Source organism: Hylaeus anthracinus, unplaced genomic scaffold, assembly GCF_026225885.1.
Source record: "Hylaeus anthracinus isolate JK02 unplaced genomic scaffold, UHH_iyHylAnth1.0_haploid 11978, whole genome shotgun sequence".
Lineage (NCBI taxonomy): Eukaryota > Metazoa > Arthropoda > Insecta > Hymenoptera > Colletidae > Hylaeus > Hylaeus anthracinus.
In genome coordinates, this window is record NW_026534326.1 from 2,182,080 (window position 1) to 2,209,207 (window position 27,128).

The following is a 27,128-nucleotide window of genomic DNA, read 5'->3' on the forward strand; positions in this document are numbered from 1 at the left end:
CTTTGTTACACAGAAGAGTTACTCGAGTGTCTACAAATATAAACCATATATCGACACACACTTGATTTTTTTTTCTTTTATAGTAGATATATTAAAATTATTTAAATGCGAAGCATGTTTGAAGACACTCACAGCTTCTACTGTTACCTTTTTTTTTTGTTTGTTTGTTTGTTTCTTTTAAACTTTAACAACTGTGCACTTGTTTCTATCTGCCACATTGTTTGTATATGTATGTACATTTAATGCGAGAACCATATATTCTATCAGTAAATCAAAACGATTATTTTATATATCGTTACACCCATCTCCACTGTTGTTTTGTACTATTCGTTTAAAAATACTGAAAGAATATATATATAATAGATTGGTCCTTACTTAAATGATTTCTGAAATCTATGTTTAATACCTGAATACCTTGCGAATACATGAAAATATATTCCAGTAAAGTTTGAGGTTTTAATTTTAGTATCAACGCTTGGCCCAGACCTTCGGAAAGTTTAAATGAGAAATACATGGAACTTTTCAAACGGTTACTGTTTTTTGTTATAACTGTGGTAAAAATTGACAGAGTGATTTGAAATTTGACAGAGTTATTACTTATAATTAGTAGTGAACCTAAATAGAAATTTATTTTACTCTCAATATTTTTTATATTTTTGCATACCGTGTGCATTTTGTAGTTTCTTGCACATTCAAATTCCCTATAAATGCATAAAAATCCGCAGCCTACTTATAATAATAGGAAGAAGTCCAAAAAATTTCGAATTTTAATCTTAATATACATATTAAGATTATTAATAATACTATATATCAACCAACACTATCTCAAATGTTCTAAATATAAATTGTTATCGAAAGAAGAACTTTGACATACTAAATTTTTGAATTACCTGAAATAGAATTTTTGTTTATGGAACATTTATAAAAAAAAAAAAAAAATAATAAATAAATCCATATTTAAAACATTTAAAATAATGTTACAAAAATATTTCAAGTAGAGAAAGTAGCTTCGTATTTACTTACCTGATATATAAGGATATAATTGAGATAAAAATTTGAAATTTTTAAGGCTTCTTCCTATTATTACAAATAACAACTCTGCCAAGTTTCAAATTGTTCCGTCAATTTTTACGGGAGATATAAAAAAAAGAAATTAACCGATTGAAAATAATGTATTTTCCATTATTTAAAATTAAAACAGGAATATTTTTTTATGTAGATGTAAGGTATTTAGGTGGTGCGTTACGACATCAGAAATCATCAAAATAACGACCGAAGTCTAATATATATGGAGTGTAACAGACGGCTTAGAACAGAACTCGTTACGCAGCTCGATGTATAATGAATAAATCACGTTAAAAAATATGAACGTTGGAGATTATCTAAAAACTCGTACGGTTATATTTATCTAATCTGCATCTGGTAGGAATAGTTTTATTTTACGTTTTGACAATACCGTCGTCAGGGCGGATTTAGTAAAATGTTGACGAGCAATTGTGCAAAATAGAATCCGTCGATATGAATAGTTTTTCTTTTGCACAAACTGACGTTCGCTATTTTAAGCTCACTCGACTCTACAGCGTATTAAACGTTTAAAAAAAGAAGAAAACACGAAACATAACATGAATTTGGATGGTCTGTTAACAAATCAATAACTCGTTGACTCTTTGCACTTCAGCGACGCCGAGTTAATTCCATCGAATAAAATAACGAAATAATAAAGTCATTCCGTAAAATGGTCGCTGAATTATTTCATTTGTTGCGCGATAATAGAACCGCGAGGCTCTTTGAGTGCAAAGCGTCGACGTAAGGCATCGAATTCTTCCAACAGTAAAAATTCAAGGAAACAAGAGATTCGATCGAGTAAACCTTTTGATATCGATGCTATAAGGGCATGAGAAATTCATGGTCCCGTATATTTTCTCAATGACGTCTCGACTAGATGATACATTAACGTACTAAACATCGTGCCAGCGATACCTTGCGCTTGCTCGCGCGAAGCAAGGCTCCGGTTACGTATTCCTACGCGTTTATATCACACAAAACTTACTTAGATTGTATACATCCTGGGCGTTATGCAAAAATCCTCTTTCCGGAGTCGTAGTACGAGGTTCTCGTCTCATAGAAAAATTATAATTTATGGGACTAGCGTGTTAGTAGGCCTGCCATGCTCTTGTGCTAACGTTCCGTTCTCAGGTGCTAACGACTTACTCGCGAAACTAAAGGGCGTAGGCACGCAGTTAGCTTAGCTTCATACGCTTTGATTGACTCGTGTTTGATGCATCTAAAAGAAAGAAAACACTCTCTAAGATACGTTTGTTTTTCGTGGATCGACGAACGTTTCTAGGGAATATGAACGAAAAGTGATTCACCTCCGTTGGATGTTGCGCCGAACGCGCTGACCAACGAGCAGTTTTGACTTTTCTGGAAGAAAACATAACTATGAATTACAGAATTGTTATTATTACAGAATTCTTAGCTTGCGATGAGGATAGAGATACGCACATCTCCCATTACAGCTATAGGAGTCGTTCCCGTGGCGACAGCCACTTGATGCTCGATCAAGTAGAACATGTATTCGTCGTACAACAATCGAATAAGATGAAACGATCCGAAGCTGGCTGCGCTTCTTAGGGTGAGGTCGCGAATCACCATGGAACTGTCGAACGAGACGAATGAAATTCTGAATTAATAAAAGATCAATTATTTAGCAGGTTCGGGATCGTCACCTGTAGAAAGACCACTTGAGCAAAAATTGCCGGGCAGCCTTTGCAAACGTAGGTTTTTCTTCGAACGGTTTAAGGACCTGCGTCACGACGCTTTTCAGCCAGATCGCCCAATCCTCCAAAGAATTTTGCTGCTGTAGAGTCACTTTGAAATCCGCTTCCAGCCGTTGCACCATCGTGTAGTCGCATTGACACACCCAAGAAGCCTGAAAACGACGTGATTTTTACTTGATTTTATTCGAAAGGCACGGAAGTATAATCTGGTTCTTAAACGGTGCAGATACCTGTTCTTGAACATTGTGGAAGTCGACGCGATTCAAGTCGGCCAGCATTTGATTTATTTGACTAGAATTTTGTAGAACCGCGCGAGCTGCTTGAGCGAGGTGATTCAGGGACGTGTAACGCCTTAGTGTCTGGGCAAACGCAGATACAGCGGTTAACTGAAATAAATTTTATTGACAGGGACAGATCGCAGAGGTGTGTATAATATCAGGTTGTCCAGAAAATTCGTGGCAATTTTTAAAAAACATTCAAACATTCAAATTGAATTTTAATATATATTTATTGAATTACATAGGTGCCATTGTGTTCGACAACCTTTCCACCTTTTAAGGGATGTATGCATGTTATTTGTTTTCAACTACTTCGATGTATTCAGACATGGACTTTCCGGACAACCCAATATATCATATATCTGTTTGCAGTACCTTTATCTGAGTCATTTCCTCTGGACAGTCAGCCATTGCTGATGTTAGCCATGACTCCAATCCTTTCGCAAAGTTTCTGATGGACTGCGTCAGTGAACCTGAAGATACATTATAATTAATTCAATAATTAGAGTCAAATATCTTCAAATATTCTTCAAAAAAGAGTCGATGCAACTCACTTGGTATGGGTCTCAGTACATTAGGCATTAGTACTTCCACCAAGTTTTGGTAAAATGTATAGTCCACCTTCCTAATGAAATCTTGGACTTCGGAGCACTTGCACATCTGATACAATTTGGTTCTGGACATGGAATAGTTAGAATTAGGATTAGACATCCGACACAGTTTGATTCTGAACGTGCTATAGTTAGAATTAGAATTGTTTACTCGACAGATTGAATGTTTGAAAGATACGATAGAATCTTCGCTTACTTGGATAAATATTTTTCTTCCTCGCACTCGTCGCCGTTATTATTGTCCTGGCTGCGCCAAAATTCCCTCCAGAGGCTCTCAACGGTAGCGAATTCGAAATTTAGGACAGCATCGAGGAAAGCTTCGCAGTGTTCTCTGTATATGCTACGGAACGTGTCGATATCTTCCAATGTGCAATCTTCGGGGAGGGACGAGCCGTGCCCGACTATTATCTCAGGGAATTCAGGAATGGCTCCGCTTGCTTCACCGAGGTATTGATGATACTGCGGCGGTGAAGTGTTCGAAGATATATTTGTATTCGAATGGGTGTTGTTTTCGTACGTGGTGTCTTGCTTTTGATTCACAAACTTGAATCGTTTCGTTTGGGAGTTTGCACTTTGCTGCTGACGAGGCGTTCCATCCTCGTTTAGCATTACTAAAGGCGAGCTGGGTTTCACGCGAATACCATAGTAGTGATACTTGGAATTTCCTCTGAAAGAAAAAGAAATGATAAAATATTATAGATATTGTGGTGATGTACACGGACATTCTAAGATAGTAACACGTTGGTAGCCACGACATCCAGAAATGCGTAACAGGACTCTTTATTAAGGAACTAAAAAAATTAATTTCAAAGGTGAGACAATAATGAAAATAATTCTGGACAGGATTCGTGAAATTGATGACGTTAAAAAAATAAATATTACGACAGATGTTAAATTATCTAATTTCCAATAGTCTCGAGACAAAATGTTAACTTTATAACAATTTTCACGATGTTTAGCTTGGCACCCAATGTGTTGGTTATGTTTAGAATAGAGGTGTAAGGTTGATTACCTTGTGCCTAAGCGTCTAGTCCTCAAACCCAAGAAGACGGAACGTATTAATTTTCCAAAACTCGCTGCGTTTACAGGATCCAATTTATTCTCAGAACAATGACGTAAGTAATGGTTGTAGAGAGTTGATCTTGGAAGGGAGACACCGTCTGCTGTTTCGTAATTTTCAAGCAGCCAGTGGACCTGTTTATAGAAGAATTATTAGAGATCATTAAACCATTGAGATTCAATTTTTTTTTTTTAATTACGATACATCATAGATACAGCGAGAGAAGTGTGTATTTAATAAGATACCAGAGACGAAATGAAAGTTAGCAACTAATTTACTCCCAACATTCACAAATATTAGTTACGGTTAGGGAGATTCAATTTTTTCTAATTACGATACATCACAAAGTGAGAGAAGCATGGATTTAATAAGATACAAGACACAAATGGAAGTTAATTATAATTATGAATATTAATTATTAGATTGCGGATCTTTATGCATTTATAGGAAATTTGAATGTGCAAGAAACTACAAAATCCAAACAATATGCAAGAATATAAAATAGATTGAAAATAAAGTTCATGTTATTATATTTGCAGAATAAAATAAGGCACGTTTGCGAAGATTTTATATCGCATAAGGATCCGCAGTCTATTAATTACAGTTATTTCAAATAAAGTCTTGAGCTCGTTAAATGCAAAAATCATTCCTAAGAAAGCAATTATACTACGATAAATTAATACAATACAAATGAAAAGAAACTGTAGAGTAACAACTAATTTACTGCTAGATTCACGAATATTAGTTATAATTGTGTTGGAAGAAACAGTTTCGTCAGCTCGAATAAAATGTTGAACTTATTAAATTCTGAGTACAATAAAGCGCACCTATGAATATAAAGAATCCCTAAAGCAGTTATCATTGAGAAACATGCTACGGTAAATTAGTACGAGGCTAAGCCTGCGAATAAGGATGGTGTATCTCTTACTGTGGCTTGAGAAACTCTAGTGGCATGCGTCATGTTTGCTGCAGCGGCTGCAGCATCTTCCACGGTGACGGGAGTACCTCCTGAATTACCGCTGATCAAGTATGCCCCTCCACCCCCGCTAACCACAGTTTCCTATCGAACAACCCAAGACACCAATAGCTTGTTAAACCCCGAATTTAAAAAGGTACATCGCATTTCATAAATTTCCATTCATTAAAATAGAGGAGAAAGAGTACAAAGTTCCTAACAATTATAATCGCGAGCATCGTTCGTTCTTTAATCAAAAATATATGAATTATTCGATTTAGAATCGCTCTTTTTCCCCCTTTTGCAATCATGCAGGGCTCCCATCCCTGTGGGAATAAAGATCTGCGTTACGTAACAGTTTCTAAAAGTTTCAAACGATAAAGGAAACGGGAAAACAGAAGCAGTTAGAAACGGAGATTGTAAACATGCAATCTTACAGCATTTTCTGTCTGTGGACTGGCACGTGCAGCTGCGGATATCAGCGCGTGTGCTGTAGGGTCTCCGTCCACTACACTTTGTTGGATTAAGTATGTGCCGTTGCCCTGAGATAGTAACTGTCCTGTTGTCGAATTCGATCCTTGTCCAGTGACCTTTAATTGTGGACAAGTATCGTATCTCAATTGTACTCAATTGTATTCGTTGTTATAGGATTACCAGTTTTGTGGATTACCTGTGTGTATGTCACTGGAGTGGACGCTGGTGTGTAATACTGACTGGAAGCAGGAGTGTACATTGCTCCTGCTTCTCCAACAGCGTACACAGGATATGTCCTGCGAACATACAATGTTTGTAATTAAACTTCATCGAAGACCTTGGAAAAACTTTATCGAAGACCTCATCATTGGATAGAATATTTTTCTGCATTGATCTGTTGCACCTTCCTTTGATTAAAAGATCCAACACGTAATGTATGTACTCACATCTGACCATTTGTCGGTATATACGTGGACCCATCCCCCTCAACGTACTGAACATAAGTGGGATGAGAAACTGACTCGGACCCCACTGCCTCTGGTTCCCCTGACACTGAAACAGAGACGATGCGTTTTAACTTATTTACACCCTTCGAATGATAAAACTTGGTAAGATGCACGAACATTCAAGACAGGCTTGTACCTTGCCAAGAAATCAGATGAAAAAATAGAGCGTCAACATTCTCAAAATCATATCTGACATTCTTTACATTTCTTTTTTCCTTTATATTTTTTTATAGATACAACTATGTATTAACGTGAGACGTATACATGCAAAATCAAGAGTGTATTAATATACGACACGTTATAGTTTTATAAATATATGTACATAATTAATGAAAATAACGCATGCTGATTATGTTCTGCCCTCACCTACTGCCGTCGTGAGAGACGCGTAAGATGGTGAATCACTGGTGCCTAGTGTGGTCAGAGTAGAAGGACAGAGGTGCATGTTTTTCAGCAGCATGGAAAGGGCCAAATCTCTACTCAAACACTATAATTTTTCAAACTGATCCTGATACTGACCCCTAACATAGTAACTCTTTCAACAACTCATTGCAATTTCTTTTACGTATACATAATCATTGATCGCTACAGAACCAACTCTTTAAACAAATCTCTGCTAGTAATTGACAATGTTGATTGCGTATTAAGACTGATAGTGTATCAAGACTGAACGTGAAATAAGAGTGTTTCACAGTTGTTTTACTTAAAACACACCTGTTACAGTAATAAAATGCGGAGAACCACTGACGATAGTGCCAGCTGATGTGGACGCAGTGTCTGAATCCACAAGGGTGTGCTGACCAGAGTGGGTAGTGTTCACTACAACTTGTGCTGTGACGTGTGCTGGGGTACCTGTCGAGCCGTTGGAAGAGTCTGCAGCTGCTTCAAGCGGATCCTGAACCAATAACTAAATTATTATTTATAGTATGCATGTTCTCGTCATCAACTGTTAGGGTCTATATAATAACAATATCAGTGTTTACAAAAGATTTCTTTCGAGTATACACTTCGATAACATATAAGTAATAAATCAAGTCTGGTTTTTTGTAAATTATAATCTAAGCGCACACGAAATATTAAAATAATATACTTTGGTTGTAGATTCGAGTATAAAACAAACTTTTTGCAATGTTAAATTAAGGCAGAGAAGAAATTTTATTGCAAGTGGATGCAAAATGTTCAAATAACATACTCTAGTTGTAGATTTAAATATAAAACAAGTTAATTGCAATGTTAAATTATTCCAGAGAAGAAATCTTATCGCAAGCGCACGCAAAATATTCAAATAATATACTTTTGTTGTAAGTTTAAATATAAAACAAGCTTCTTGCAACGAATGAAAGAAGAAATCTTACTTTGAATGAATAATCAAAGTAACATAATGTAACAAACCTGGATGGGTTGCAAGTTGTTTGGACTGGAAGGATCAGGGCTGGTGACGACAGTGATGAGTTGCTGGCCCCTGGTGGACTGACTCTGTGCCGCACTGCCACTGCCACTTGAACTGGAAGTAGTCACGACAACGACGCTTGGCTTAGGTTCCACCCCCACTGTTGTAGAGCCACCCCCACCGTTATTAGTTCTGGTGGATGCTGCGAGGGCATACTGGGCTCCTGTCGTAGTCATGGTGATCACTCCTTCGGCTCTCTCTACTCCCACGGTATCACCACCACTGCTACCTCCCCGTTTCTGGAGGGTAGGATCTGCAACGCACACAGGTGCTGCAAATATCAATAATGTCTTCCGACTACTGCTGTGAAATCCCCTTGCTCCGTCTCACAAAATGTAACATACAAGAAAACTAATAAGAGGAGAAAGCTAATAGAAGAGAGAAACTATATTATTGTGATATAAAAGATAGTTTCAAGGAACTTGTAATTCCTGGCAGAAGATAAAATTCTTTTCTTCTTACTAGAGTACAGAGCTTGCTTGCATTTGCTCGATTAAACTTGATATTGATTATATCTTGAGGATATATGTTGATTTGTTTACATGCATATTGTGGCTAAAAATTCATTTCAAAAAAAAAAAAATTTAGAGGAAAGAAAAATCATAGAATTCATCATTTGTTGAAAACGTAACAAATATGTTTACGAATCGAGCCCATTTATGTGATCGAACTCCCCTATGAATCGTTTGATATGCAGATAGATTAGCAGGGCACCCTAACCTACAAATGGTGAATCGAGTAATTTTTCGCAGGTGTACAGGATTCAATATTATATCTGCAGATCAAAGGGAAGCCCCGAGGAGCTTCCAATGCGAAAGGAACACGTCATGGTCGTTGCGACGAGTGTATAGCAAAGTGTGTTGGTACGTCCTGTACCTGTAGGGTGGCAGGTACCAAACACAATGTTACAAAGGGCAGAAAGGGAGAGGGGTGGTGGCTAAAATGCCCTGTACGCGTGACTGGACACATAGAGCTCTTTTGCAAGGGGTTTAGGGTGTATCGGTGGAAAAGGTTAGATCATAGATGCAATTAGAGAGCATTAAAACTCCCTTCCGACCAGTAGCAATAAGTTCTTTAATTAGGGGTCCAGGTGCTCGTAGGAAGGAGCAGGAGTTTCCTATCGAAAGGGGGCCACCAGTATGTTCAACGTACACTTGTTAGTTCATTGAAAACAATTCCTATCTATTTCTATCTATCTTCATTTTCTTACCAGCATAATTATTTTGTTCTCTTATAGTTTAGAGTAAATGAAAGAAATAATATTTGTGTATAGTTACAGGAGCTACCATGCCATTCTACAGGGTAGTGGTTACATTGGAAAACCCACAGTGTGTACACCTGGCCTGTGATACGCATGACTGGGCTTTGGGACCACTCTGTCGTGTCTTATCTCTCTTGCTTTACAATACTTGCTTTTTGTTCTTTGGGAATATTTCCCTTGGAAGCTTTGTAAAATTCAAACTTTCCACTCTCTTCTAATGGTAGACTGTGGATTTTTGTGTAAATTTATATAAATTTAAGTAAATAACTTCTAACTAGGAATTTATTTTTCACTGCAAATATTATGAAATTTTACTTTCAATTGTTTTTAATACTATTGCATACTTTGTGCAAATTTATACAAGTTTAAGTAAATAATTCTTGTTTCTAATTAAGAATTTATTTTACTCTGCAAATATTACAATAATGTAAACTTTATTTTCAATATTTTTGAATCTTATTGCATACTTTTCGCATTTCGTAATTTCCTGCGCATTCAGAAATCATTCAAAAATCCACAGTCAGGTTTCCAACCTGCTATCTCTGTACGATGAAGAAAAATAGACAATACGAAAGAATTACAATGCGCCGAACTTGAAAGGAAAATATACAGGAATCAAAATGCACAGAACTTGAAATTCAAGTATAACGAAGCATGCATGCAAACAAATAATGCACGAACAATAATTGAATAGTTAAAAGGAGCTGGTTTCCAGCTGTGCTATTCCTTTCGTGCCTCAAGAAGTTCATTGACATAATTGATAAGCCCATTTTAATTAAAAGCTGCAGATATCAGATACCCCTTGGATGAGGGTGCACAATAAATTCAGTAAAGCGTAAGGTGATAGGGGAATATCGAAAGCAAGAAATCCACAATGATTCCCTTCCATGGAAGAAGTAGTACGGAAGGAATCATTCTTTATTGATACAGGGATGCTCAGGGGGAACCAGTGAATTGGAAAATGTAGGATTTCTGAGGATATTAAGTTTTTGAAATATTAATTCGATCGACTTAATGCTTTAACAATTGGTAGTGTATTGATTATCTACTTTGATGAGACAGTTAATGCTTTGTTATCTATTATTGAGATTGTGTGCTTTTATTATTATACGAATTATGAGATATTGTATAAATATTAATCTGGAAATGATTCTAACAGACAAAATAAATATTTTAAATAATTTTGATGAGACAACTAATGCTTTGTTATCTATTATTGAGATTGTGTGCTTCTATTATTATACAAATTATGAGATATTGTGTAAATATTAATCTGGAAATGATTCCAACAGACAAAATGAATATTGTACATAAACATTGTATAACGCTAATGATGTCAAAATGAGAAATATTGTTGAATTGTGTTATAAATGTAATTACTACCAAATGGTGAAGCATTGATATACATTGAATTTCTTTCTATATTACTCTAGATATACAAAGGATTAGGTATAACTTACATACTATAGATACATTAAGTTTCCTTCAGAGATTGATCCAGGCATACAAAGGATGGAATAAAGCTTGCAAACTACAGACCATTCAATGTGTTAATGGTACATTACAATATCTGGGAATAGAGAGTTTCAAGGGTCTCGATATCAACAAACAATTATGACCGTTCGATATCAAGATCAAGAAGCTTGATCATATCCAATTGATACTTTCTTGACCCCACTTACGTTAAACCTACTACCCACAAATAGTCTGCATAATGAACCCCGATATCATCAACGATACAATTATTCTATACTTTCCTTCCATCATAGACCGATCCCTTCTCGACCCAGCTTATATTATACCTGGTATCCGCAAATAGTCATCATAATGAACCCACATATTGTCAACTATAAAATGATTATCACCCACTAGATAACGCGGTCGGAATTCAAAATTCAGGACCGTACGCGACGTTCCCCTGTACATGAACGAATAAATTCTAGAAAAACAAAGCATCGATACCGAAAGTATCGTTATCGGAATGGTAAGACAGCGAGACTCGTAGGTCTCTTTTTCGCTCACCTGTCTTCATGAATGGCGTGTACTCTAATACGACGCCCGGGCGCACTTGCGCGTCCGAACGTGTTCCCCCACGTATTTCGGTCGATCTTTTCCCGTTCAAGGAACAGCCGTGCCCGTCACCCAGGAGACCACGCGACAGCCAAACTACCGTAACGGAAAAAACGAGACAGGACACTCCGACGAACTTATATATTTTGTTGTCGAATGGTCGGAGTGTTGGTTGTCTGCTACTGCGGTCTCCTTGACTACGGCATCACTGCCCGCGTCACGACCATTACCGTACGAAATGGTTGCTCGCGAGGGTGCAGTACCCCCGTTCCCAATGTTCGATAAGTTTGGGGCACGTTCAGGGCCGACCGAAAGAAGGGCGCTTTAACGGTTACAGGTAGGGTAGTTCCAAACAAATAGGACAGGGTGTCAATTTCGGGAATGATAAATGTAATGTGTGTATGTTATCTCGGACGAAATTTTTTTTAGAAAAAACTTAAAAAATTTTTTTTGGAAGTGCAGAAGATTTATTGGACTCGTAGACTAGGATGCGGGAAACCTTGGTACGACCCTGGGTAGCGAGTTTTCGTACCACTGGTGCCATCGGTGACGAAACGCTCAAGCTTGTAGCGAAGGTAGTTCTCACTGTCGTCGCAAGATGGCGTTGCTAAGAAAAGGATTGAGACGACTTTCCATCAATTTGGCAATTGTAATACAAAGTGTACCAGAAACGTTATAACACCTTAAAAGGGGTGGTTCGGGAGGTGATTTGAAACAACTTTTTCCTTAGCGAAAATTTTGTACGAGGCTTCGTTGAGGAGATATTAACAGAAAACATTGACCAATCAGCGGGCGCTCTATTGGTATACTCGCGCTCTGAATGGTCGGGGAGCGCGGCCGCCTCGGGTTCTGATTGATTAGTGTTTTCCGTTAATATCTTCTCAACGAAACCCCACACAACATTTTCGTTACGGAAAAAGTTGTTTCAAATCACCTCCCGAACCACCTCTTTCAATGTGTTACAACATTTAACAATATTTAACCACCCTTAGTCTGTGGCGCCATCTAGTGATAAAGCGTCCAAGTTTTTAGTGAAAACAGTTCCCACCGTATTTCTAAGATGGCGCTACTAACACCTTCGATCTATTTTTCTTTATTTTCTTATAACTGCATAATTAACACGATTCTATGGTTCGTAACGCTACAATATATTAAATAACGTGTCAAATTTGCAATTTTTATGAATAGTTATTTAATTTAGCAATAATTCTCGACCCTTTAAGTAGTGGTAACATCTATTTTCACTACAAACTTGGACATTTCGCCACCGATGGCGCCACTGGTACTAAATTCCGCTCATTGAGCGGCTAAGTGAACGATCTCCGTTCCGAATGCTCCCAAAATAAAATTACTCTTAGCAACAAAACGAAATGCATTGCAAATACAATTCAATTCTAATAAAATACGTCCGAAAATAATTTAACATTTTTAACTGATCCCGAAGCTTATTTCCACGTTCGAATCAATTAATCTTGCGAATAACATCGCGCCTCCTAAAGGCGCGTTATTCAAAATTTTGTCATTTATTCAATTTATGAAAATCTACGAATACAGATTCGTTTAATTTTCAAGACTGTACAAACTAAAATTTACTCGATCTTAACAAACGTAATCGTTGCTTCTAACAAAACTTGCAACTATCGTATCGAAATTTACAACTACCGTAATTTCATACGCTTATGCTTATCCTTCCAAAATAACAAACTTACTAGAAAAAGGATTTTGGGATCTGTAATATATAACCGGCAACGAAGGTTCTTCCGCCTTAAGTACATGATACCTCTTGGTAAAAATGGAACGGTACTCGTCGTCTTCTGGCCGGTTCATCGCTAAGGCGATGAAATTTCGAATTCTTGATCGCGGGAAAAATCGAGTGTATCCCAGAGATACGGTTTCCACGCGCGAAAAATGTTTGGTTTCTTATTACGATGTGTCGCGAATACCGCTACAGTTCGCGAACAACTGAGAGTCGAATTACAGATATTCAATTGCGGAAAGAACAGCAACGCGCGATTTCTCCTTAACGAATGTTGTAACACATTGAAAGAGGTGGTTCGGGAGGTAATATGAAACGACTTTTTCCTTAGCGAAAATGTTGTCCGAACCTTCGTTAAAGAAATATTAAAGGAAAACGTCGACCAATCAGAGCGCGAGTATGCCGGCGGAGGGCGGTCGCCTAGCGCGTGGCCTACGCCTACCACGGCCGCTCCACCGGCATCTTCGCGCTCTGATTGGTCTGGAGTTTTTTCTTAATATCTCCTCAACGAAGCTTCGGACAACATTTTTGCTATGGAAAAAGTTGTTTCAAATCACATTCCGAATCACCACTATCAACGTGTTACAACATTTTTGGGACATCCTGTATGTTGTAGTTTAACAATTTTTACAATCTAGCTACAGATTCATCGTTTAATATTATTACCTTGACTTATTTTTTTAGAAATTTTAAGCCCCTGGGTGCCTCGATAATCTTGCTCGGGGCGCCAATACTGCTAAAACCGGCCCTGACGGCAATATACTCGAGTTACACGGATTAATAACAATAGAATTGTGTTTATAGTTTCCGTTGCAACGAAACATGTCTCTATCTATCGATTTATCGTATAATAAGATAGAGATTTCGTCTAATTCAAATTCTACGAATTTAGTTACTAAGTATTCGTATATTCCGCGAGCGCGTCCGCCATCTTGCGCTTAGGAAGCGCGCGCAGTCATCATCATCCTTAGCGTGCGAGGCACCCGGGGGGTGGGGAGAGTTCTTTTCCAAAAGCGTGCATCGCCTGTCATCAGGAAAAAATTTTCACGGTGAGATATTTCGCTGCGCGTATACCAAACGGAAAAAAAATATCCCCGCGAACGCGTGTGCTCGCCCTTTTCCCGTTCGTCGTAACGAATCGATATATTCCCGTTTCCGCTAGTGGTGTACACCGACGGGCCCGTACGTATCAAAGTGCTCCGAAAGGAGGAAATCAAAGAGGGAATCAATTCGACGAAACGAAAGGAATCGCTGGAAAAGGCTCGCGGTTAGGGACACCGTTGTAAGTGATAATAACGTGACCGGCGGTCGAAAGGGGGTAGGTATTCGCAGGAGCAGGGGCGCGCTTCCAAATAAGGTGCTCCCAAATGATCCAGCCAATCCGTATCGATAGCGCCACTGCGTGAACGTTTGTCGAATTACGATGGAAACGCAATTGCTAGACGGCGGGAACGTTGAAAATTCCTGTTGGCTTACGAAAGTATTCGCGTACCGCCGGGATGCGGCCTTGCATTTTTATCAGTTTTCACGGATGTAATACTCGATTGTTGGTCGTGGGCGTGATACACTCGCGGAATTGCGGATAGTGGGGCGCGACATAATTCGTGACCGCAACGCGATTTCTTATCCAAAAATAAATGAATAAATGCGGGGTAATATCTCGCGAAGTTTCTTTCGAAAAAATCGAGTTAAATCTCGGTTGTTGACGATGTACGGTGTATTTAGATACGAATTTGACAACGGTGCTCCCTCACGGTGTTCGTAATTGGTCGCGAGGCAAAGTAAGTTCCCATCGTTCGAATATACAGGGTGTCCCAAAAATGTTGTAACACCTTGAAGGAGGTGGTTCGGGAGGTGATTTGAAACAACTTTTTCCTTAGCGAAAATGTTGTACGAGACTTCGTTGAGGAGATATTAACGGAAAACACTGACCAATCAGAGCGCGAGTATACGGTATACGCGCGCTCTGATTGGTCGCTCCGCCGGCATACTCGTGCCCTGATTGGTCGACGTTTTCCGTTAATATCTCCTCAACGAAGCCTCGGACAACATTTTCGCTAAGGAAAAAGTTATTTCAAATCACCTCCCGAATCACCCCTTTCAATGATCTCCACCATTTTTGGGACACCCTGTAGACGCCAGCGATGCCTTTTCGAAGATTGCACGCGTTCCGAAATCGTAGTTTCGGAGTAGTTAGTGGGAGAGAATTGTCAGCGTCGATCCAGGGCCGGCGTTAAGGGAGGCGCGGTTGGGCAACCGCCCGGGGCGCCAGATTTTTTAGGGCGTCGCACTCCGGTGTAAATTAGTAAAACTGCTATATATTGTACTTTAACAATCTTTACAATCTAGCTACAGATTCATCGTTTGATATTATTACCTTGTCTTCTTTTTTTAAAAATTTTAAGCCTCTGGGCGCCACGATAATCTTGTCCGGGGCGCCAATATTGCTAAAACGACCCTGCGTCGATCTGTCGACGATAGGCTTATATGGGCGTGGAGATTGATAACTCGGCTCTCTAGGGACATTCGTGGCTCGAATAGGCCGATTTGCGATTAGAAAAGCGTCAACAGATGAGGTCTGATAATTGTTTAACTAATTAAGATCGTAGAAGTATAGATAGAGTGGGGGAAAGAGTGGTGCTAGAAAGAGAGTGGAAACCGCGTTGCCTTGTCTGCCTTTGTCTACCAGCGCACGCGCGGGAGTCATAGTTGACGTCACTCGCGCGTGCGTAGTGGAGTGGGCGCAGTACTGTACCTATAGGAAATGATGTAGGGTCAGGTTCGGGTTTCTTTTAAGAGGGTACTTTAATTCAATACGTGTAGATTTTTCATCGTGCTATACCATATAGTCTTTAGTAAAGACTCTTTAACATAGTTTGTTATCGTTAGACTGCAGATGTTTGCTAATGCAAAATACAATCTTCGCAAACGTAGCTCTAGAAATCGAGCCTAAATAAGAATTTATTTTATCTTGCGAATATAATATGAATTTTACTTTCAATATTTTTCTATATTATTGCATACTGGGTGTATTTTACAAATTTCCTGTAAATGCACGAAAGTCCGCAGGCTATTAACGTTAGAGCATTACTTTCTCTCGACCTTATTAAAATCCCCGTTTGGTTTTTATAACGTGTTATAGTACGCGAGTTATCGTCATACACGCTTTTTTAGATTTATGCTATACTATTATACTATTCATAGTCCCAATTCTTTTATACTTCTATTATTTGTGGGAGAGACTAGGGCGCCACTTTTATGGTCGGAATAGATACTTTTCTGGGAACAGCGTGCATGTGCGAGCAGCAGCCATTACTAGTACCAGTGCGCACGCGCATCAGCGCACGCTTCCGCGGTACTTTCAAACATCTTAACGTTAACTCGTTATTTAATTAAATTCAGGGGAGGTTTTAATTACTTTATCGTAATGTTTTCTTGTTAGTAGCGTTATGTAGTATACAGACGAGCGTTAAATTCGTAATATAGAGTCCGACTTTTACTGCGCATGCGCTGGTAGAGAGAGAGAGAGAGAGAGAGAGAGAGAGAGAGAGAGAGAGAGAGAAAGCGTAGGAATTTCTTTTCTCTGTCTAATGGCGGGATATCTGCAGGCTTGTCTATAATATTTATTGATGATCTATGGTTTAGATGATATCAAGGAAGGCATTGATAAAATTTCGATTGTTTATTATTCGATGTTTCTCTTTGTTATCATCATACTCCCTTTAGGTTAGTTTTAACCTCTTTCGTAGAATTGCGAAAAATGACGACGTGCTGTTTTGAACAGAATTAGTTATTTAAAATTAATAGACTATCTCTACGACCTCCGATAACATAGAAAACACGTGTAATGTACGCCTAATACATTCCACGATCATTAGAATACCGTTTCGCCTATTTTCGAGGCGACTTTAATTTAAAGTATCGCCAAAAAAGAAATATCTCCGATAGTCGCGACCGCATTCCTTTCGTCATAAGTAGAGATCGCTGATCGAGCACTAAAGACCCCGTAAGTCGAAACCTCGGTACCGAATCGCGTTTCGTACGGTATTCGGTAAATGGCGATGAAATCGTGGAACGCGTGCGACGATCGCGCGTGAATCATCGTCATATAAAAGCGGCTGGTTTATTTTCGGGGTGGATCTATTTTTCGATTCGCCAATTATGGTCTATACGGCATTTTCCGGCGATATTCGCGATAATTGGCAGCACTGTGTCTACGCCAGTCGGCCGCGTTGAGTCCGCCGTAAACAGCGATAAAAGTTTTCGGGCAGGACTCGGAAAAAAAAAAAATTAGATATTCTCGATTCCCGATCGCGCTCATTTCGACACGTCGAGGGTGAGGATACTATTTATAAAACGGGGATGGTCCGCGCGACGCCCACGCCTGCGGTGGACACGTAACGATAGATTTATTAAAAATAATAATTAATCGTAACACTAACACGCCAAGGTACCCCCAGCACCGTAACGTTTAGGTTAATCGTCTGTCGCCGCTCATTCCTATTTTCCTCTTTTCCTCAGGTGCAGACATGTCGTTCCGTGTTGTGCGCAGCAGCAAGTTCCGCCACGTGTACGGAACGCCCCTTAAACGCGAGCAGTGCTACGACAATATAAGGGTGTCCAAGTCCTCGTGGGACTCCACCTTCTGCGCTGTCAATCCAAAGTTCCTCGCCATCATCGTGGAGTCTGCTGGCGGAGGAGCCTTCATCGTCTTACCGCACAACAAAGTAAGCCTCCTTCTATCGCATCATGCTAGAGAGCATCTAGAGAGGCTTCGAGAGTAAAGGAGTAGGCCTATGTTTGCGTAAACCAGTCACGTTCTTGCGTTGCATGCTTAGTTACCCCTGGGCACTTCCTCGAATGCATTGCGTAAAGTGCTTTAGTATCTAGAGATGCTTCGCTTCTATTTATCCATTGCGAGTAAAAGAGTAACTCTGTGTTTGCGTAGAATGCGTAGTTACCTCTGAGTGCTTTCTTGAATGCTCTTATCGCATTGTGTTTTAGTATCTAGAAAAGCTTTGCTTCTATTTATCCTTTCCAAGTAAAAGAGCAGCTCTATATTTGCATAGAAATCTTCCTTGAATGCACCAGTGTGAAGGAAGTCTCTTTACTCATTTTTATCTATGATTCTTAATCTACAAGCGATCTAGTTAAATCACAACATAGGCTGAACACTACTGGTTTATGCTTCCCTCCTTACACTAACCGACACAGAATGTTCTACCATAGTTCTGATAGTTTGCAATTATTATAGGCAGGCCGCATACCAGCAGATTACCCTCTAGTCGGTGGCCACAAAGGTCCGGTGTTAGATATCGCATGGTGTCCTCATAACGACAATGTCATAGCATCCGGATCAGAAGACTGCGTAGTTAAAGTATGGCAAATACCGGATGGTGGTATTTCCAGGACACTAACGGAATCAGTGGTAGACCTCCAGCAGCATCAGCGCAGAGTTGGCCTCGTCTTATGGCATCCGTCTGCTCTGAATGTGCTGCTCACTGCTGGATCGGACAATCTTGTCCTGATCTGGAACGTTGGCACAGGGGAAGCCATAGTGCGGATAGACTGTCATCCAGATATGATTTACTCTGCGTGCTGGAATTGGGACGGTTCCAGATTAGTCACTACGTGTAAGGATAAAAAGATTCGTCTGTTGGATCCTAGATCGGGGGAAATTGTCGAAGAAGCTATTGCACACGAAGGTAGTAAGGCTACGCGTGCAATTTTTCTCAGGTATGTAAACTTCCTTTCGATTGGTACAATCTGCTTCTATTTTTTAACTCTTCGTAATCTTAATCGTGAGTTGCTATGAATCTTTGCGTTATAGCTTGCAAATCCTTTCACCGTGGGACGATTTTTGCTGGAAATTCCAAGAGACATAGAGATGTGAATTTTTACAAAAATATCAGCTTATAGAGAACGATAGGACTGAGCTTTTTTTTGTATTTACAATTTGTTCATAGGACGTTTAGTTTCAAAAATAAAAAATAAAACTTAAAAGACCCTTTTTCTGAAATTCAATTTTTGCAACATACTTGTAACTTTTCAATTTTTATTTTCGAAACTAGGCATCCTGTGAATAAACTGTAAGTACAAAAAAGGTTTTGTCTCGTCATCCACTATAAGCTGATATTTAAAAAAAATTGATTTTTTCAATTAGCAAATGTGGTTCCATGGTTGAGCAATTTAATAATTAATAACTCACGCTATAATTTGAAGAAACATTTTACAGATACGATTTAAACGTTGCTTCTAACATTAATCTCAGTGTTTGTATAAAGAGTATTAACTAATCGATGTGAGTAACTGTAATAATTTAAGGAAATTATGTTTCTTTATTTAATAGGTGTGCTATCGTCTTCCAAACTTTTATCGATCTTCTTTTAGCACATTTTTGTACATATTTGTATAAATTAATATTACGAATCAACTTAATACGAGTATTTCTGTCGAAATGTTTCTAAGATAACTATTTATTATTAGTATGCAAAACACTGTCAACATACTTTTTCACATAGAATAATCATCAAACAATATACATCCGCCTTTTTACACAATAAGAATATATATATATATATATACATATATATATATCTAGGATAAAATAGAACAACATATATTTATTTTAATTACCACTTGCAGCAATAAGACTAATAATTCCATAAACTTTTTAGCGGTCTACAATGTCTTTTGATCGTACATGCGATTAATGTTTCTTAGAAGAAGTATTCGTAGAGGTTTCGTAAAACGCTTCTACTCGCACGTTGAGAGTATTTTTGTTTTTCATTTGAACATGGTGTTTCCAATTTCTGTAGCGCGAGAATTTGGTATTTTTGTAATGGAAAACTGCAAGAAATCACAACATCGGGAGGATGTCAGCTTAAGTAAATGAAAAATATGAAGATGTCCACTGTGTAATATCTACATAAGAATTGCAGTAAGTATTGTACCTCAGATTACTAATTTAAAGTATAACATCTCTGTCGATTGAATAAATATGTGTATAAGTCCAAGAGGCAGCGAAGTAACTACACTAATACAGAGCACATTGTAACGATAGTGTGATTTTCTGCATTCAAAATGAGACGATTGTTAGAATTTTGAATGCTGTTGATATCTGTTTCGAAAGGCAGACGAACGATTCAGGTATAGATCAGTAATTCAGCTGGTACGCTGATTCTCATTCGAATACAACATTAAATAATCCGACATACCAAATATAGTTCTCTCTTTTCATTTTCTTTTTTATATATATATATATATAATTCAAGCTATATTTTACGTAAGGTGACACGTGTGCTTTTAACACAAAGAAATTTATGCGATAGTTCCCAAATGTTGTAACAAGGTGGATGTTATTCAGTTTTGATGATTAACTTAAATAAGAACGTTGAACACGATGAAAGGAATTACGTAGCATAAGTGTAGAGTATTTAGAGATAAGTTATGTCTTGTAAGAGTGTTCGTACAGGGTGTTTGCTTGAAACATTCTCAGGTGAATGTCTCAAAGAGTATGGAAGATGTTAAAGAAAGTGTAAAACAGGGTTTCAAGGGGGATCAGCTTTGTTTTTTTTTTTTCTTTTAAAGGGATGTATTTTTATTATTGTACTCTTATAGCTAAGGAAACTGGTGACCTTAAGAGGAGTTATTGTTGCAAGATCGATGAGATTTGTGATTGAAATATCCTCTTCTGTTTAAAAAAGATTGATGAGTTTGAAACTTTGGAAAATATGACCTCGAGATACTTTGTGTGTGTTTGGTAATATTGGAACCGAAGAGTTTCTGTTCGAACAATTTAACTCTCTTTGATTTTTTAATAATAACTCCTCTTAAGGTGACCTTCAGGTGAATATTATTATACACCTTTAAATTTGTCTGTTTGTTAGCTGTGAGAATAAAATAATGAAAGTACCTCATCGCATAAAAAAAAAAAAGATTGACCTCCAAATGATTTAATCTCCACGCAAATAAAAAAACTGTTACTATCCTCCTCTCTTTCCCTCTTGAAACCCCTAAAAACATGTTCTACACTTTTCTCTTAATATTTTCCATGCTTTTCGAGCTATTCAGCTGAAAATGTTTCCAAGCGAACACCTTGTATGTTGTATGTTTGAAAAATGTCTGCGTCCAACCAATACTCTCTGTCGACAAGGTTCTGTTTGCTATGTTTGCAGGGGAGGCTTGATCTTTACAACAGGTTTCAGCAAAATGTCCGAGAGACAGTATTCGCTGCGCGCCCCCGACATGTTAGGCGAACCTATAGTTATGGTAGAATTGGACACGAGTAACGGAGTTATGTTTCCCCTGTACGATCCCGATACGAACCTAGTGTACTTGTGCGGGAAGGGTGACTCTGTGATTCGATACTTCGAGATTACCCCCGAGCCCCCCTTCGTTCACTATATAAATACGTTTCAAACTCCTGATCCTCAACGAGGCATAGGAATGATGCCAAAACGAGGCTGTGATGTTAATAGCTGTGAAATATCTAGATTCTACCGGCTCAACAATTCTGGCTTTTGCCAGGTCATTTCTATGACGGTGCCGAGAAAGGTATTTTTCATATATAAATCAAATATAATAAAAATAATTCATTTGTTTTAATGATTGTAACGTTGTGTCGTTGACTTTTAGTCCGAGCTCTTCCAAGAAGACTTGTATCCGGACACACCCGGGGACACCGCTGCAATTTCCGCCGAGGAATGGGAAAGCGGAGCCGACGGTGATCCCGTGCTGATATCCCTGCGAGACGGTTATCAGCCCTCCGTAGCCAAGAACGAGCTGAAAGTGCATAAAAAGTCGAATATCCTCAGTAAAGGAGCGAAAGTCGCCTCGAATTCGTCGCAGAACGCTACACAGGCGTCGGCGGGCGTTACAGTGCGTTTATTCTAGATGTAATCTCCATTTTTTTTCTGTTAGAAATGAATTCTTCAAAAGAGTATGTTCCTCCAGGAGGAGATGCTGAAGGAGTTCACCGAGGAAATAAGGAAGTTGAAAGCGGTGATCGTGAAACACGAGGGAAGGATACGGGTGCTCGAGTCAGCCGTGGCTCTGCAAATGAAGGAAGAGGAGCGAAAAGAGAAATCGTCCTCGCCAGCTGTCGACAGAGAGGTGCTCGCGTCCGACGAGGTGTAATTTTTCGAATGATATTTTTTAGCTCAGTAAAAAAAAAAAAGAAGAAAAAGAAAGAAGTATAATATAAGATAACTAATTGTGTAATAAAAAAAAAAAATTTATCATATATTTTGATATAACAATTTGTGTAAATAGTAGGTTTTAGCTACGTTGTGTGTCTTGACTCTTTGAAACGATTCTTGCTATTTATTGTACATCCATTCATCATACATCCTCCGCATTTGTACCATGTCTGCATCTTTTATTTTAATCGATTGTAAACCGACTGCGACAACCGCCTGTTTCACTAGCGTTAAGACGTTGGGATCCGTAGCGCTCGAAACATTTTATGTATATTCAACATTGTAAGGATAAACGAGTGCCTAATTTGTACAGATATCTCGATGTAAAATAACGAACGGCTTGTTTTATTCTGCCGTGGCACCTTGTATCTGGATACCTGCGTACGAACTAACACGGAATAATCGCTATTTTACGAAAGCTGTGCAAATAACAAATAATAAGATATTAAGTATTTTTGATTAATCTGTTTTACTCGTCGTGGAAGGAAATCATTTGTTTTTGTACAAAAAAAAAAAAAAAATGTGAATACTAAATAATATAACTCTGATTGAACCGAAGTGAAGCAGTACTTTAATATAGGATATTTAATATTGAACATAATATATTAAATATTTTTTAATATATGCAGTTGAATTGTAATTGGAATGGTTTGCGTTTTATGGTCAACTATCCTTTTTTAAATTATCGTAGTTTGTCTTGTGGGTTCCCGGTGTTTTCGCTGGAATGAGTAGCCATCTAGTGGTGGATAGCTGGAATTAGTTTTCGGGGTTTGACATCGATAGTTTCTTTCTAGATGGCGCCATTTTACATTCTATTTACCACATTGTGGTAATGTATCGATGTGTCTCGGTAAAAAACAATATACTTGACCCCACCTAGGAGTGGTTTTCTTTAAGAACATTTAACAATATACCCCCTGAAACGTACATCAGTACTAAAATTGATACATCCCATTTTTAAACAGTTAATTTAATACTTAATTTAACAGTTACTTTTGAACAGTATAGTAGAGTTACAATTTACAGAAAGTAAATTAGTATTTTGGATTACAATTAAATTATTATAGTTTTGTTTGGAGTTTAAGTTGGTGAAACTGTAATGTTAACGTAGCTGGCAACACTGATGTACTTCTCTCCATGCGGTACTTATGAATACATATGTTGAAAAGTAGAAGATAGATTTCTTCAATACTCAACAGTCGTACCTTAAAAATTCAATTACACATGATAATTATTTGTTTTCTTTAACAACATTTAACAATATACTCCCCTGAAACGTACATCAGTACTAAAATGATACATCCCATTTTTAAACAGTTAATTTAATACTTAATTTAACAGTCACTTTTCAATAGTAGTTAAACAAACTCAAATTTAAATATATCCAAATAAACAAAAATGATTTTAATATCGATTGAGATATATTTTAATCTACAGTTTAACTTTTATCCAAATCTAAATAAACAGAAAACACCAGAACTTTATTGCCTTTGCAGTATGTCCATCCCTTAAATTTAAGAAACCATAAGAAATTAATGAAAATAGATTATAAATAAATTATAATAAAGAATCTGAGTATCAATTACTTCCTTTAGTCTGGTATCTTCGATCCACAACACGTTTCTATCTGATAATGAACAATATCCACGACCTGAACGAACTGTTCCTTAAGTTCCCTAGCTTTCACATACACATCTTCCTTCATCAGATCATAGCACATAGCGATGAGCCCCATGCCAAGGAGCAGATAAACAAAATTAATGATCAACTTCGTCTGGCTGTCAGTAGTTAAATCTCCATGCGTCCACCCAGGCACAAGATCCCCCATTCCAATCTTACACAGTGACGTCACACAAAAATAAGTACTATCCAAATAATCCCATCCTTCCCACTCAGCGAACATAATCGACCCACCTATGACGTATCCAAAAATGACCCAAAGACAGGCTGTGGAAGGCACAGTGATCCTCTGTCCAAGCTTCTTCCTCCCGGTGCACTCATGCAACCATGTGTACAGCCAGCGAAAGGTCTGCGCCAAGACTTTGCCCATGTTGAGAAAGTATAATACGTACAGAGGAATTCCCATGACTGCATAGATAACAGTGACACCCTTTCCCCATGGTGTCTGGGGCACCAGAGTACCGTACCCAATCATAGTGAACACAGAGAGACAGAACATCATCGCTGCTGGAAAGGACCAGAGATCAGTCGCAGTTAAACCACTGCAGTTCTCCTTCTTGTAATTGCTGATGAAGTTGTCCTGGTAGCGTCTTAGGATCCGGTTCGACAGCACGTGGAACGTCGTCTTGTTGAACACGTTCACAGTTTGATTACTAGCGGTGCTGAACCATAGTTCATCCGCGTATTGCCTCCTGATGGCCTCTCTGATGCAGACAGTGGGTGATATGGGGGCTTGGGTCTCTATCACCATGAACCCAAACGCGCCTATTATCGCGTAGCTCACCACGAGGCCGCCAACACCCACCTGGGTGCACATGAAGGCGACCAACTTCCGACAACAGTCCTTTATACGTTCTCTGGGGTCCACGTCGGTGGACGTCGAGGAGGAATCGCGACTCCTCAAGGAGGATCTGATGGGAACACGCATTGTGGTGCTCGTATAAGAGATTGAGGGTGAAGAATGATGCTTGATGTCGAGGGAACTGATACCGAAACGACTTGAAACGACTTTCCTCGCGCTCTTCTATTTCTGGCCAGAGTGTTGGCTTCTGTCCTTCTCTTTCTCTGTTCTTCTCTTTCTCTATTCTTCACGCTTGGAGTTTCTCGTTGCTTGGAGCAACAACAGAGCATAGGTTGTTGAAAGTTCCAGTTTAAACTGAGCCTGAAATGTTATTTGACTTAGGAAAATATTCCATGAATTCTTCCATTGTAAACAAAAATAATAGAGAAATACTCAAGGGAGAGTTTCCTTTAGGAATTTTTTAAAAATGATCCACTGTGTGGATCTTTATGAAACCCACAGGATCTTTTACTGAATATTTGGTGATGCTAAATTATTTTTTTCAATGGAAAATTTCAACTGGAAATCGTTAAACCTTGTTTATCGTTGTGATTCCATCGTGAAAGCATCTGGAATTCTGATAGAAAAAATTATGCCGCACGTTTTCTTTCAGCTTTTACTAATTTTTCAATCTATGTACCCTTCTTTTCATTTACTTTTATTCGTAAGTATTTTATTATCTTCTTTTATCTCTCTGGAAGCAGCGTAATGTCGTCTTCGCATAAATTGTGTGGTTTTGTTAGTACAATAGCGTCCCAAGTGCATCGGGAGGCGGACAACCGGCATGAGCGATATATAAACTAAATCTCTTGCAATAGGGTCTCGTGCAATCTCGGGATTATCCAGTTAGATGCACGTAGCGCACATCAGTTATGTGTTCCTCCTCGTCACGTACGCGTCACCCAATGATCATAAGCTCTGACAGTTCCAAGTAGTGTTTATTACAATGAGAAGATCATGCATAATTGTCACTGTCATAGGTAAAGTAAAAGAGATTTTCAATTTTTTTTTCCCTCGAATGTTGTACCAAACTTTGCATTCATTACGAAATTGAAACCTTCCCTTATCTTGAGTCTCTGTACTTTTATTTTCATCCTTCCTTAATTTTTCTTTATAAATAGCCTGCCAATATTTATGCGAATTCATAGTTGAATATAGAGACAGTATTGGAACATAAATAAAAGCATGTTTTATCTTCTAAATGGTAGAATATATATAAATATTATTCTTGATGTTTTGTATAATCTTCATTTGTGCACGTTGTTATAGATTTTTCCATATAAGTTCCTTTCGTTGCAATCCACTCTAATAAATAAATCCTCTCTAATAAAATAGAAAGATCATTTTGATTGCAAACCTCTGGAAGCGACACACAGTAACATACAGTGGATTTTCAGCTAGCTAATTCCATATAAAATGCTAATACGAAGCTGAAAATAAATAGAAGCTACTTATAATAAAATAGTAAAGCTCTTTAAAATTGTTAAAGGTCTTACTTGATCCACAAGGAACATTCAAAGTATTTGCACACCCAGTTTAGCAACCGGAATATGTTCATTAAAATCCGACGGTCGTTCGAATTGTTCACCAGTGGTGTACAAAGCGCCAATTTAGGAAGTGCCAACGTTTCTATGATGGCTGTTTACATACAGGGTGGGCCAAGCAAGTGCAACGAGCTGAAAGTTCGTTATCAGTAGATGTAGGAAAGAATCGCAAGGGGAAGAGATGAACTTTACACATGCAGATGTACTGTATACGCTACAAATATAGTACACTTTCAACTTTCATTTATCTTTTTCCTTTGCAATCCTTTTCTCTACCAAATTTTGTGGACAGTTTTGTAATATTGAACTGCGATGCATTTACAAATAAAAGAATTTCAAAGCTTTCTTTGTCGATTAATTATTTTACAAGTCTCTTAGGGGCTTGTTGTGCTTGGCTCGCCGTGTGTACTAATTTAGAATCTTTGAAGATAACGCAGAAATTTTCTTGGAAATTACTTTGCAATATTTCTGAGGCGATCTCTGCTTTCCTAGTTCAAACGTAATCAATTCTTCATTCCTCGAGTTCCTTTCTCGCTATCCTGCTTTAAATAATCTTTTTAAGTTTCAAAATTGAATAATTGAAGAAATTGAAAAATCCATGTTATGATCCCATCCTAATAATAATAATAATAATAATAATAATAATAATAATAATAATAATA

At 38.2% G+C, this 27,128-nt stretch overlaps 4 protein-coding genes and 2 long non-coding RNA genes across 16 annotated transcripts in view; 3 read left to right on the plus strand and 3 right to left on the minus strand.

The window, feature by feature from the left end:
- Positions 1-1,492: 1,492 nt before the first annotated feature.
- Positions 1,493-11,663, minus strand: LOC128896751 (DNA-binding protein RFX2). 2 transcript variants are annotated; one of them, XM_054160205.1, is made up of 17 exons: positions 11,398-11,663; positions 8,057-8,367; positions 7,379-7,571; positions 7,031-7,075; positions 6,605-6,710; positions 6,355-6,454; positions 6,122-6,274; positions 5,658-5,789; positions 4,682-4,863; positions 3,866-4,336; positions 3,613-3,734; positions 3,434-3,531; positions 3,011-3,166; positions 2,730-2,932; positions 2,506-2,659; positions 2,373-2,424; positions 1,493-2,284 (listed from the first exon to the last, which is right to left on the minus strand). In XM_054160205.1, exons 1-17 carry the CDS (start codon positions 11,405-11,407, stop codon positions 2,241-2,243), a joined length of 2,532 nt encoding a protein of 843 aa, XP_054016180.1. In that variant the 5' UTR covers positions 11,408-11,663; the 3' UTR covers positions 1,493-2,240. The 2 variants fall into 2 exon arrangements, with proteins under 2 accessions (XP_054016180.1, XP_054016181.1); XM_054160206.1 differs by lacking the exon at positions 7,031-7,075 and having other exon boundaries at positions 1,493-2,305; positions 8,057-8,385.
- Positions 5,696-8,041, plus strand: LOC128896771 (uncharacterized). 2 transcript variants are annotated; one of them, XR_008462099.1, is made up of 4 exons: positions 5,696-5,841; positions 6,000-6,211; positions 6,333-6,592; positions 7,388-8,041. It is a non-coding gene; the product is annotated as an uncharacterized LOC128896771 (long non-coding RNA). The 2 variants fall into 2 exon arrangements; XR_008462098.1 differs by lacking the exon at positions 5,696-5,841 and having other exon boundaries at positions 5,852-6,211.
- A 2,482-nt stretch (positions 11,664-14,145) lies between the features above and the next one.
- Positions 14,146-22,853, plus strand: LOC128896757 (coronin-1C-A). 5 transcript variants are annotated; one of them, XM_054160216.1, is made up of 6 exons: positions 14,146-14,250; positions 17,723-17,928; positions 18,456-18,937; positions 21,379-21,757; positions 21,839-22,081; positions 22,157-22,853. In XM_054160216.1, the coding sequence occupies exons 2-6, from the start codon at positions 17,731-17,733 to the stop codon at positions 22,337-22,339; spliced, it is 1,485 nt and encodes a 494-aa protein (XP_054016191.1). In that variant the 5' UTR covers positions 14,146-14,250; positions 17,723-17,730; the 3' UTR covers positions 22,340-22,853. The 5 variants fall into 5 exon arrangements, with proteins under 5 accessions (XP_054016191.1, XP_054016193.1, XP_054016194.1 ...); XM_054160218.1 differs by lacking the exon at positions 14,146-14,250 and adding an exon at positions 14,318-14,519; XM_054160219.1 differs by lacking the exon at positions 14,146-14,250 and adding an exon at positions 14,777-14,982.
- Positions 22,822-25,021, minus strand: LOC128896761 (two pore potassium channel protein sup-9). Its single transcript, XM_054160224.1, has one exon. It carries the CDS (start codon positions 25,007-25,009, stop codon positions 23,993-23,995), a length of 1,017 nt encoding a protein of 338 aa, XP_054016199.1. The 5' UTR covers positions 25,010-25,021; the 3' UTR covers positions 22,822-23,992.
- A 707-nt stretch (positions 25,022-25,728) lies between these two features.
- LOC128896763 (carbonic anhydrase 1-like) overlaps positions 25,729-27,128 on the plus strand; it is a 4,115-nt gene continuing 2,715 nt past the window's right edge. Inside the window, exon 1 of the mRNA XM_054160225.1 lies at positions 25,729-25,902. Coding sequence (XP_054016200.1) covers positions 25,869-25,902 — 34 coding nt within the window. The 5' untranslated portion in view covers positions 25,729-25,868. The remainder of the gene's footprint in view (positions 25,903-27,128) is intronic.
- LOC128896769 (uncharacterized) overlaps positions 25,910-27,128 on the minus strand; it is a 2,143-nt gene continuing 924 nt past the window's right edge. For 4 of the 5 annotated variants that reach the window (XR_008462094.1, XR_008462096.1, XR_008462095.1 and 1 more), the window contains 2 exons: positions 26,419-27,080; positions 25,910-26,352 (listed from right to left, as the gene is read on the minus strand). This is a non-coding gene — a long non-coding RNA (uncharacterized LOC128896769). The remainder of the gene's footprint in view (positions 26,353-26,418; positions 27,081-27,128) is intronic. The other variant, XR_008462093.1, reaches the window with a different exon arrangement.

What these genes read in the sequence shown, in the direction of transcription:
- LOC128896751 (XM_054160205.1), bottom strand. An exon ending in ATACCGACAAATGGTCAGAT is followed by an intron (nt 6,455 to 6,604) that starts GTGAGTACATAC and finishes GTATGTTCGCAG; the next exon opens with GACATATCCTGTGTACGCTG. An exon ending in GTCCACAGACAGAAAATGCT is followed by an intron (nt 5,790 to 6,121) that starts GTAAGATTGCAT and finishes GTTGTTCGATAG; the next exon opens with GAAACTGTGGTTAGCGGGGG.
- LOC128896757 (XM_054160216.1), top strand. Translation starts at nt 17,731, where the DNA reads ATGTCGTTCCGTGTTGTGCGCAGCAGCAAGTTCCGCCACGTGTACGGA. An exon ending in CTATGACGGTGCCGAGAAAG is followed by an intron (nt 21,758 to 21,838) that starts GTATTTTTCATA and finishes GTTGACTTTTAG; the next exon opens with TCCGAGCTCTTCCAAGAAGA. An exon ending in AGGCGTCGGCGGGCGTTACA is followed by an intron (nt 22,082 to 22,156) that starts GTGCGTTTATTC and finishes ATGTTCCTCCAG; the next exon opens with GAGGAGATGCTGAAGGAGTT.
- LOC128896761 (XM_054160224.1), bottom strand. Translation starts at nt 25,009, where the DNA reads ATGCGTGTTCCCATCAGATCCTCCTTGAGGAGTCGCGATTCCTCCTCG.